This window comes from Thunnus maccoyii, chromosome 11, assembly GCF_910596095.1.
Source record: "Thunnus maccoyii chromosome 11, fThuMac1.1, whole genome shotgun sequence".
Lineage (NCBI taxonomy): Eukaryota > Metazoa > Chordata > Actinopteri > Scombriformes > Scombridae > Thunnus > Thunnus maccoyii.
In genome coordinates this window covers 8,007,313-8,019,639 of record NC_056543.1, presented here as the reverse complement: position 1 = coordinate 8,019,639, position 12,327 = coordinate 8,007,313, and the positions used below count along the sequence as shown (strand labels likewise).

The 12,327-nt window shown below is 38.6% G+C and overlaps 2 protein-coding genes across 2 annotated transcripts in view; both read left to right on the top strand.

Annotated features, from left to right (window-relative positions):
- Positions 1-7,725, top strand: part of spegb (striated muscle enriched protein kinase b) — a 49,261-nt gene extending 41,536 nt beyond the window's left edge. Inside the window, exons 35-41 of the mRNA XM_042425631.1 lie at positions 287-451; positions 790-1,582; positions 1,830-2,069; positions 2,223-2,446; positions 3,717-3,792; positions 3,994-4,143; positions 4,261-7,725. Coding sequence (XP_042281565.1) covers positions 287-451; positions 790-1,582; positions 1,830-2,069; positions 2,223-2,446; positions 3,717-3,792; positions 3,994-4,143; positions 4,261-4,516 — 1,904 coding nt within the window. The 3' untranslated portion in view covers positions 4,517-7,725. The remainder of the gene's footprint in view (positions 1-286; positions 452-789; positions 1,583-1,829; positions 2,070-2,222; positions 2,447-3,716; positions 3,793-3,993; positions 4,144-4,260) is intronic.
- A 422-nt stretch (positions 7,726-8,147) lies between these two features.
- LOC121907444 (SPEG neighbor protein-like) lies at positions 8,148-10,103 on the top strand. Its single transcript, XM_042427014.1, has 5 exons — positions 8,148-8,314; positions 8,446-8,552; positions 8,886-9,193; positions 9,523-9,664; positions 9,814-10,103. Exons 2-5 carry the CDS (start codon positions 8,446-8,448, stop codon positions 9,950-9,952), a joined length of 696 nt encoding a protein of 231 aa, XP_042282948.1. The 5' UTR covers positions 8,148-8,314; the 3' UTR covers positions 9,953-10,103.
- Positions 10,104-12,327: the final 2,224 nt, after the last annotated feature.

The following is a 12,327-nucleotide window of genomic DNA, read 5'->3' as shown; positions in this document are numbered from 1 at the left end:
ATTCACAAGTTTGAGTTTCCTGTAGCTTTAAGTTTCAACCAAAAGCAACAGGCAATTTCAGAGATAAACATACTTCCAACTAGCAAGAGAACTACTCTGCTGGAATAAGCCCTCATCCTTTATGACACACAGTTTGAAAACCTTGATGTAAACTTTCAATTCAGTTAAAAATATAAAATGTAAAACAACAAATTTGTTTAAATAGATAAAAAGAAACTGCCTTGTAATGATACAGTGAAATGTTTATGGCAATGACATGGACACACTGGTCTTTTTTTCTCCCCAGGAGACACCACCTGGCTGATGGTAGCAACAGGGGTGGCAGACTGTTATTACAATGTGGTTGACTTGCCAGCAGGGGGCTCCTTCAGGTTCAGGGTGGCTTGTGTCAATAAAGCTGGCCAGGGCCCCTACAGCAATCTGTCAGAGGTAGTAAGCATGGATGCTTCAGGTATGTATTATGTCAAAAAAAAATCAAGTGGAACTTTGTGTTTACCTTTAGATAAAGCAGTCAAATATACATTAAGATGCTTTCTATGAAGTTAAATAAGGTTTTTTCAGTATACTCACCATATTGATGTATTTCCTTAAAAAAACCTGTTTTTGTTTTGCAATACTAAGTACAGGTTGTTATGGGTTTTTTTGTATGTTGATGATATATTTAGTCTGAAAAGATACCTCATCAGACAGTGTATTAAAAATGACACATCATGCCTTGCATGTATTAACTTCATCATATATCAAATCACATGTTTGAGATGTATCCTCCCTCTCCTTGTCTTTCATTAGAACCAGCTAAATCCAGTGCTACTGTGGTGGTCAAGACTGTCCCTGCCGCCACTCCTCCACCCCCTGTTGTGATGATGTCATCCATGAAAGTTCCTCCTATTAAACCAGCTCTTAAATCCACTACACTGTCATCTGCCCAACCTGTCCCTCCCTCAACTTCAGCTCCTGCTCCATCTGTGGCTAAATCTGCTTCTCCAATAACCACCACTGTGCAAGTTGATGCTAGCCGTCCTGCTGCAACACTGCCCGTTAGTACAGCCCCTCCTAAACAAGCTCCTGTTCAGACCACCACAACCACAACTGTCCAACTCACACCAGGCAAAGCCAAGACCACCCTTAGCATCAGCGTAAGCAAACCCCAAACCAAGCTGTCTCCCCCTGTTGTCCCACCCAAACCTCAGAGTCCTATGAAGATAGTCCACCCCATGACCAACAAACCTTCTTCTCCTGTACCGCAACCTCCCCCTGTCATGGGGAAACCTATTTCATCTGTACCGATGTACGGGCCATCTGCGACCGCTCGTGTTACACCTCCCTCTCAGTCTAGCCCCGCTCTGACAACCAGCACCCCTTCAGTCACTCCTGTGATCATCTCTCCACCTGTGGTGGTGGTGCAGAGCTTGACACCAGTAGTGCAGGGGGGGGACAGTCGCAGTACCCCTTCTGGACGGGTTACCCCATCAGGACGGGCCACACCTTTAGGACGCAGGACACCACTGGGGAGGCCTGGAGAAGGATCTCTGCGCCAAGGAGTTCCCCAGAAACCTTATACGTTCATGGATGAGAAAGCAAGGTACTAACATATACAGATCAATCAAGCAAAACTAACTGAACTAAGAACTTGGCAACTATATGGCTAAAAACAAGACTTTTAAGTGTTCTGGTACTTTCTGAGAACATAGTAAGGCTTTGCCCAATTAAATTGGTTCATAGCATCATTAAGTAAAGAAAACTTGAGTCAGAATTTACAAGAAACGTTGATATATGTGGATAATTTGACCACACTGCTCAGAACCATTCACTTATTCTTCATGACACAGGGGTCGTTTTGGTGTGATCCGCGAGTGTCGGGAGAACGCCACAGGCAACCTCTTCATGGCCAAGATTGTTCCATATGAGGCAGACAACAAGCAAGCAGTGCTGCAGGAATACGACATCCTCAAGTCACTTCATCATGACAGGATCATGGCTCTGCATGAAGCTTATGTCACACCGCGCTACCTGGTTCTTATCTCTGAGTACTGCAGTGGGAAAGAGCTGCTCTACAGCCTCATAGACAGGTGAAGCCTAACAGCTGTGCTTGTAGTGTGAAATTGGTTGCTTGTCTGATATGAAATCATTACTTTCCTGTTACAGTGAATGAATAGATACACTATTTCTTAAGTTATTTAGAAATGCATCAGTGAGCAACTGCCTAACATGCTGTCTCTTAGGTTCCGTTACTCGGAGGACGACGTGGTGACATATATCACGCAGATCTTCCAGGGGTTGGACTACCTCCACACTCGACGTATTCTCCATCTCGACATCAAGCCAGAGAATGTCATTGTCACCTACATGAACGTCATCAAGATCATCGACTTTGGCAGCGCTCAGAGCTTCAACCCTCTGTTCCTCAAACAGTTCAGCCCTCCTATTGGAACACTGGAGTACATGTGTAAGAGTCCTCTTTTTCAAAAACCTCAGGGAATCTAAAATTAAAGCTGCTCTAATCAATATTTATATATTAACAATTGATCAAATGACTACTTGTAATGTGAAAGGAGTTGCTCGTAGTCACATAGAGAAAATTATCACTTGACTCTTCATTTCAGCTCTACGGGGTATTTTAGCGTCTTTCTTTTTGAGCTCTCTTTGAGCTTGCTTTAAGGCCCCCAACTTTAGTGTTACGCTTGTTACAATTGATCAATGTTTTTAGTCACTGCAGGCAGCTGTTTTCACTCAAAATATATAAACCCACTGTATCCTACCTGCCCATCACCAGACAGACATTGACTAGCTGGTGATCATAGTGGAGCTTTTAGCAGCTAAAGAGTAAATATTGGACTTATTATTACTTATTTGACAAATGGTCAGAAACACAACTCCAAATTATTATTGCATGTTTTAGTTGCTGAGGTCTATCTGTACTGTACTGATAATTTACTTAGTTAGTCAGTTAGTTAAACTTTATTTACTATGGAAGTCACATTTAGATCAAGATCCAAGATCTATTTTGTAAGAGAGACAAAAGGGACAAATTACATACACACAAGATCTTGACTACGTTGATTCCTTCACACAAAGTAAAAATTGTGCACATACACTGATTTAAACAATCAAAAAAATATTTCTTTAAATATCAGGCCCTCAGAGAAATTAACGTCCCTAACATTAAGTTACACTGTACGTCATTCCAGTTGTATCTTCCGTAGTGCCGGAAACTGCTCTTGAAAAACGGTATTGTGGTCATTTTGTGCATTGGGGTTGTAAAAATAATACCTGCACCCCTAAGTGTTAATTACACATGAAAATGTAAATTATGTTTACTGTATTCATTTATTAGGAAGAAAATGACATACACAATTGAAAGTGAGAATATAAAGAACTTATTCTGTAAACTTTGATATTTTGATGATTATTTTGATGATATTGATACTGATCTTCTGTAATTGCTGTTGGTGTGGACTGTTTATGTAACTATTGTCAGTGGGCGTGCACTAGCTGTGACAAGAAAGGAGGATTATAAACCAGCAAAAACTATGTACACTATTCACACATTTCAAAAAGCTACACAAACACCATCGAGTAATTACATGTACAGTATCAGAGGCAATGAGTCATAAACTGTAGGTTTTGTGGTACAAAGGCTATTTGCAGACGTAATTAAAGCTCTGTGTAAAATAATGAGGGCTATACATTTTTTTTCCCTTTCTTCTCCTTTACAGCTCCAGAGATGTTGAAAGGGGATGTGGTGGGGCCTCCAGCTGACATCTGGAGCGTGGGCGTACTGACTTTCATCATGTGAGTACTGCTTTCACAGCTTCCACCCGGGAAGTGCTCTTTAAAGACAAATGTAATTGTGTGTTTGTATATGAAATTGAGTTTGTTATGTAAGATTTGCCTGCTGCGTTTGCCAAGATTTCAGGTGTTTGAAATCTTTAAATAATGTTTGAGGGACCTACGTTGTTACATGACTTTCAAAACGTCCCCCTGATTTTCCAGGTTGAGTGGTAGGTCGCCTTTCGTGGAAAATGATCCTAAGCAGACTGAAATCAGGATCCAGGCGGCAAAGTTTGACCTCTCCAAACTGTACCAGAATGTGTCCCAAAGTGCCTCTCTGTTTCTTAAAAAGATCCTCTGTAGCTACCCTTGGTAAGCTGAACTTAAATCCTTTTTGTTATCTGCTGAGACCTAATTTAAAAAAAAATGTTTATACAAATATTGTATGCTACACGTTTTTAAAAAAAATCTCAATCTGGTCTTCAACAGGGCCCGTCCCTCCATTAAGGACTGCTTCAATAACTCCTGGCTTCAAGATGCCTACCTGATGCGCCTTCGTAGGCAGACTCTCACCTTTACAACCACTTGTCTCAAGGAATTTTTGGCCGACCAGCAACGCAGGCGCGAGGAGGGGGCCACCAAGCACAAAGTTCTCCTGCGGTCCTACCAGAGCTCGCCACAAACCCCTACCAGCCCCATCAGGCCAAATGTGGCATTTGCACCCACAACGCCTGTCACGCAGTGAACACAGGCTTCCAAACATCAGTTGGCAGGACTTAAAGAAGGGAGGATCCACTGAGCAAACCAGACTTTTGGCCGCAAGGTGGAGTTGTCCTTTCAGGCCTGAGTTGTTGAACTTGGTTGGCAGAAGACAAAAAAAGTAATGAGCAGTGGCTGTGATCTACAGAGACATTACTTCTTTTTCTTTCTGGAAAAGAAGATAAAAAAAAATACTTTCACATCTGAGGGAACTCTTACACAGTTACAAGAGCCTGACTGCATTTTTTATATGGTGGACGTTGTTCATACTGTACAAGGCAGGATGTTTATCATGAAGTTAAGGTTTGTAACTTTGGATACATTTTTGGATGAATTACTTCCTTTCTTACTGTCAACTCTACACTGATTAGAGGGGACATTGTAGTAAAACACCATGAAAGGCAAGTTTTGATGTTAGAAAACATTGTTTCATTTAAGAAAAGTACAAGTGATTCATGAGATTCTAAAATAATGAATGCTTAATTAGCATAATTTCCAAACAAGGGGTGTTTAAACGATTGATGCCTTTGCCATAACAACACTTCTACTATCTCAGTCTATCTCTTATTCAAATGTTTCCTGACCAGCCCAATGACTAGAATTTCATTTTATGATGTCTAATTCTGTGTAAATCCTTGATTAAGGATGACCTACAATGCTAAATATTGTTATCCATAAAATCAATCGATAACTTTAGTGTAATTTGTGCTACCTAAGTTTTTATACTGCTGTAGCACCTCAGTGATTGTCAAGATTGTAGCAGTTTTAGAAAGGACTTCATTTGGGGGTTTTAAAATGTACAGTATATTGAGTTCAGACGATAAATCGGTGGATTATCTACAAGGGCTATTAGAATAGGACTCTTTAATCGAGCGAATTTCTCCCATAATGTTATTAAATAGAATAGTAATGATTCTCTCATTCTCAAAAGCAGAATTTACTTTTTTAATTTGTTATAAGACCATCATCCTTGAGCTTCCAGCCAAAGTTATGATGTTATGGACAGTATTAATGGCTCCATACGGGACTGCCAGGCGTTGGCTCCTTCACCACATGCTGTATAAGCTAACAATCGCCTCCTTGGCTAAACTCTTGCACTAAGCCCAGTGTTAAGAGTCCAGTTTAATCTGTCATGCAGAAATATTTACACTCAGCTCTTTAGTTTACCAAAGGTTTACATGTTTGCTGAGTCAGTTTATTCTTCGACTGTGCATTCTGAAATTACTGTACCATCAGATATGAGATCAGAACATGACATGTGAGATTATCAGGGGTTCAATGGTAAATTGAATCACTTTAGAAACCCACTGGTGTTATTAGGGTGCATCTAAGTGCCCTTAAAGACTTAGCATTAGTCAGCATTAAAAATAACCTCTAAAATTGTTGAAAAAGGATATAGATTAAGACATTTCTGGGTGTATTAGTTCTTATTTTAGCTGCAGTTTTCAATTGTTAACAGCTGCTTTGAAAAGAAAGGGTTTGCTTTATTTGGTTTTTATAAGTTACAGTTTTTAAATAGCAGAACCTTTTATAAATAACACAAAGTGAGACTTGAAGTGAGAAATGAAATGGTGAAAATTAGCATTTTATTTTACAGAAAGCATTGGTTTATTTCTGTTAGTCATCCTCTTGGTTTCTAGACCATACAAGCTTAAAAGACAGTACACACAGTGATTGAAACATAAATGAAACATATATTCACATTGCAGCCCAATCATAAATGTTAAATTCTGAGACAATCTACACAGCTCTAGTAAATATTAAATTAATTTGTAAATAAATAACACTTCCTCTTATTCCATGCTCTATATAGTCTTTGACAAAGAGAATGCAAACTAGAGTATACATGCCTCCTAAACATGTTCATTCTCAAACCATTACAACATGGGCAGTAAACCATAAAGTTAATTTCATTTTTCTCTCTAGTATAAATCCCATAAGTCCCATACAGAACATAACTTGTGGTTTTCAGTGATAATATTGAATCTATCAGTTAGTTTCAATTGCCAAAGACTGAAACCAGGCACAAACTGGCATCTGGCCCTTGGTTAGATTGTCAAGTGGTGACAAGTGGTATGATTCAGCTGTATACTGGTGTTAAAAAGTTATATTTGGACATTACCAATGTATTACTAGAATTTGTGAACCACTTACTCTATTGGATTGACATTACAGTTATAATTTCCACCTCAAAGGTATCACCTTTTGCCCCAAATTAATTGAATTCAAGTCTTTTCCATTGCACTGGTTTTTACGGCACAATGATTACAATGATGACTGTCCTCATTATTTTAAGGTAATTAAATGGCTTAAGTTGCATTGTTTCTTTTACATACCTTTGCCTTGCAAAGCCAAATTTGATTTTCAGATCAAGTGAGAAATATTTGCACAGATCTTGATCACGTTGCTATCATATGTGTTGATCTGCACACTTGACACACAAAGTATAATTGCTGTGACAGCTGTGATTAATGTTAAAGACTGTGACAAGGAAACAGAAGCAAAGAGTGATGAGTCTTTTAAGGTGATATCACATAAAGCTGCATCGTACATTTAGCAAAATCATGAGTTGTTTTAATTTGTCTATTAACTAACAAAGGTTTCTGGTAATTCTATGAAATGATTTTACTGGTTCTATATATTCTAATGCTATTGCTAGATAAATACTGCCCTTTTTTGCAGCTCTTTGTCTTTTTGGCTCAGTCATTTTCCTATGCAGAGTAGAAGTTAATCACAGAGCTGTTAAAGTTGTTTTAAACCTCAATGAAAACATGCAAGATCAGCACCAGAATGCAATGCTGCATTTAAGTCTAAACTGATCTGTGCAATATATTGATTGTGTTCTGTCATATGTAATGAAATGACAACTATTTGTAAGCAGACAACAGGGTTTTCAAAAACATGATAAATGCTCCACATTTTGTATTAAATCCTACACTGTATTTTGTGGAATGTGTTGCAGTGCCTCGTGATGGATATTAGACCCACAGAGAAAATAGTTTGTTAAAATAATGACTAGTTCTATATTTTGACTATATGAATGTGACTGCTTTGTGTGTGTTGCGCATTTGTTTATTTATTGAGTGACTGTATTTGTTATAGCCTCTGCTTTTTATTTTGTGAATTTTTTGGATCTGGCATGGAAAAGGCATGACAGCTGTTAAGGCTATGCAATAAAGGAAATATGACAAAATATATGAATACAATGTGGCAATTTGTCCTTACAGTACAGGAAATGGCTGTCATAAAAAGTGATAGCAAAAAGCTGTTATAACTTTGCAAATAGCTAATCTAGAATTTGCTATAATTTAAAAAACAACTTGGGTCATGTTTTACAATGATGTCATGGACTGTGGTCAGTTGAGGATAAAGCCACTCCCTCCAAATGACCCTGAAGACAAACTATTATGTGTGTTCACCGGGGACAACTCACATTTCAATTTACCCCCTCTACTTGTTAAACATCCACTGACAAAACTATTAACTGCTCCAAGGATTCTCAAGAGGATTTTAATATGAAGACTATATAAGGATGGGAAAATGCCTCCATAACATTTGCTGTGCATCTTCAATCAGTCTTGTCATGCTGAGTATGACAAGACTGATTAAGTCTCCTCCTAACATCCAAAGAAGGAGAGGGAGCGTTTGGAAGATGAGTTGTTCGCCTTGATCCTTAAGGACCTAAAAGGCTCCTCCTGACCTCTAGATATAAAGCGTGAAGTGTTAGGTTTGCTGACTCTGGAGTGGATCTAAGAAGGAGTGGATCTTTGAGAGAATCTCCAAGGTAAGAAAAGTGACATTAAGCTGTAACTTCAATTAAATTGTTGGTACAGTATCAGAAGATGATCATGATCAGAAGAGATTGGAAGTTCTTAATTTCCAGGTCTAACTACTGACCTGTTCTGACTGCTGCAGATGTCCAAAGTGAAGGCTGCACCTCCTCCTGGATGTACTCTGAACATCAACGATCCTCAGGTCCAGGAAGCTGCTATTCGGATCCAGGCCTCATATCGTGGCCACAGGTAAAAAAATATTCAATCTGTGTTGGCATCATTGACATCCAAGTTCCTCTTGAGCACAGTTCAAAGCATGCAAGCATGTAAAGTGTCACTGTGCGTCAAACAAAGTGTTTGTTGAATTTCATTTGTGCTTATGTTTGAGAACGTATATAAGATTTGAACTTCTCTATTAAGCTTTTCTGTTCATTTTTCACACTTTCGTCTTGTGTAACACCAAGAGCAACATTATGAAACCTTTTGAGTAGAGACCACTTCAAACACTTTTGCCTTTAGATGTACTTGGACGCCATTTTTACATGAAATGTTTGTGTATTGAATCGCTTTCTTCTCATGTAGGTCGCGTAAAGAGCTGCGGGAGAAAGGTCCTCCTAAGATCCTCCAGGAGCTAAAAGATGTGGTTCTTGTTGAGGGAAGCGCCGCAAAGCTGGAGTGCAGAGTTAGCGCTTTCCCGGATCCTTTCATCATGTGGTACAAGGACGGCAAAGAGCTGAAGGACGGTCCCAAGTACCGCTATGTTTTTGAAGACCCAGATTTTGTGGCACTCGTGGTTCGAGATGGGGTTCTGGCTGATCTGGGAAAATATACTGTTAACATCAAGAATCCGTTTGGCCAGACGTCGGGATCTGCTTGTATTCTAGTAGAGGGTGTGTACAGAATGTTAGCTGGCATTTGTCATTGCAAGGTTTTTGCTAGTTTGTGAGGTTTGGTGGAATCAGAATTTAATCAAGCAGCTCAAGCACCTTATATTCTTGGACAATTTAGTAAAAGATTTCTGCACAATCATATTGGATGAAGTCCTACCTGTGGCCAGTAGAGATGATTTTGAAACTCAATATCAAAGCTTTTTTTTTTACTATATTCTTCTAGTTATTAGTGCCTCCCATAGAACTTTATCTTTGACACAATGCCTAGTACTTGTCTGATCATCAAGAAATCATATGGCTGACAGAGTATTTGCATCATGCTCCCTCAGTCCCTGCGAAGGTTTCTAAAGGCCCAGACAACATCAAGGCCAAGAGAGGGACGACAGTGGTGCTCAAGGCTGAAATAAGTGGGGAGCCTCCTCCAGATGTTGCCTGGCTCAAAGATGGAGATGACATTGAAGAAGACGACAGGTAGGCCATCCATCATTACCGTGAATTGATTCAAACAGTGAAATGATGATTAAATAATATATGGCTATTTATTAAATACAAGGTCTGCATGCTCTGTGATGTGTGTGTGATATAATTGTGACTATCAAAGTGCTGCATTTGTCTTTCAGGGTATTCTTTGATGTCGGAGACACTAACACAATCTTGACTATTAAAAATGCAAAGTCATCTGATGCTGGCAAGTATGAAGTGTTTGTAGAGAACAATCTAGGTACAGACCAGTCCTTCGCTCGTGTCGACATCCTCTGATGCAACCTCTCAAGCGCACAAATGCAGAAGCAAGGAGCCTTTGTTCTCTTACAGTGCTATCCAACGGACAATATACTGTGTTGATACTGTGTTCAAAGCTGTACATAAATAAAATGCTGCTCATATTAAAAAAGTAAAGATCTTTTGTGAATGGCTTGTTTTTTGATTTTTTATCCACTGTGTTGTATTTGATTTTGATATTGTAGAAATGGAAAATATGAAAAAAGACAGGATGTCACCTTAATAACTGAAGCAAAACAACACGTTAACCACCCTGACATGCTATTCATTAAGATTAAAGGGATCATGTATGAGACTGGTGTTTAAAAATGGTACCCATAATGATTTAAATACTGTATTAAATTATTAATTTATCAGTTTGTGTGCATCAGCTTGTATCTTTCCTGGTTGATAATGACATCAAAGTCCATTCAGAGTAGTGCACTTAGTGGTTTACTGCTTGCAGCCATCAAGCAAAACTGTATTCATATTGTGCATTTCATTGCAACACTCACTGCAGTTTAAGCACAAAAACAACAATCAAATGAACATTAGAAAATGAATGCTTTCAGTCTGCTTTTGAACAGTGTTAATGTTGGAGTACTTCTAATAGAGTCAGAAAATCCAGCTTCAAGTGGAAGAAGCCTGAGGGGAGATGAGCTGGGAGACTGGGAGCTGTGGGTAAATGAGAAATAAAGCTGTGAGAGAAGCTGAGACACAAATCAATGAAGCAAAAATGCCCCCAGAACAACTCTTTAAGAGAAATATGATCAAAATGTCTGACTCAATAGAATAAAAAACTATAAAGACCACAATTTTGTGTGGGTAAAATATCATTTTTATATGACAAAGAAGGTGTATTGTATGAATGGAAGTAACTGTGATCGAATATTTTTTGTAGCCAGCAGCATCTAGCTGTGTTCAGAGGAATTACAGTTTACTATCACACTGGCTTTACCACTGGTGGATGTGATTACTACGTGGTTGTCTTTATCTCTGTCTGATTTTCATGCTACTCACTACTGAAAAGGCCAGCGGCGGAACAAGTATGCGGATCCTTTACTTAAGTTTCCATCATTCACTTATTCATCATCACAAAGCTGTGTCAAATTGGAGTACTCAATTTATTGTCTGTTACGACCTGTTAAACAAATAAATTAATTGTACAAGATTTTGTATTGTTCTTGCATATATTTAATTAATTTTTTCACTTTATTTAAAGCAAACAATGACCACTTACAGTGACTCATAGTCAGCTTGTAATGTATTATATCTGCCTATACCTCAGGAATTTCATTACTTCACTTAAAGCGCACAATGACCACTTAGAGTAACTTATAATCACTATTACAATGCATTGTAAAATAATTCTAATGTATTACAACTATGAGAATTATAATCCACTATGATCCTGGCAAAAAAATGTCAGTGTGTGACCAGCAATTATGAAGTATTATGATGTTCATCCCTCCAGAAGAGTTCAGAGACTTGTAGAATCAATGCCAAGACTGAGGAACACCATTCTTCAAAAAGATATCCAAAAGATGGTGGTGGAGAGCCCTGTCTAGCATGTCAGTCCAAAATCTCCCATAGGTGTTCAACTGGGTTCAAATCTGGTGACTGTGAAGGCCATAGCATATTTTTCACATCATTTTCATACTCATCAAACCATTCAGTGACCCCTCGTGCCCTGTGAATTGGGGGATTGTCATCCATCAAGATAGAAATGTTTCATCATAGGATAAAGGTGATCACAACTTTGTATTGATTTGCAGTGACCTTTCCCTCTAAGCGGACAAGTGGACGCAAACCATGCCAGCATAACAGAGCTACCAGATCCCCTCACTGTGGTGGTCAAGCATTCAGACCTGTACCAGTTTTTCCTTTGTCACCCATCTGTATAATAACAGTAATGAGCAACATTAGCAGAATACATAAAAATGTATATACATATAAAAACAGTGGCCGACCTAAAAAGTAATATTCTCTGAAATGTAGTGGAGGAGAAGTATCTAAAAAATTGTATATACTTGAGTAAATGCACTTATAGTTGCTTTCCATTGCTGAAAAACTGATCAAAGCAAACAAAAAATAATTAATATAATACAATTTAAAAATACCTGCTTGCTTATATGAGGGGAAGATCTTTAGGGAGACTCTTACAGGAGAAGAAAGTCTCTCTGATCTTAGGTGTGGGCACTTTAAAGACGGTCCCTAACTTCCTCTTTTTCCCTCGGTCGGTTTCAAGGCTGCCCTCCGTCTCACGTCAACTTAAACAAACTTTAAAAAACACGTAACGAGCAACGTCTCACATAAACGTTAAAAAAAACCTGTAACCATATTCTCTATTAACACGAAAATTAAGCCGACGTGTC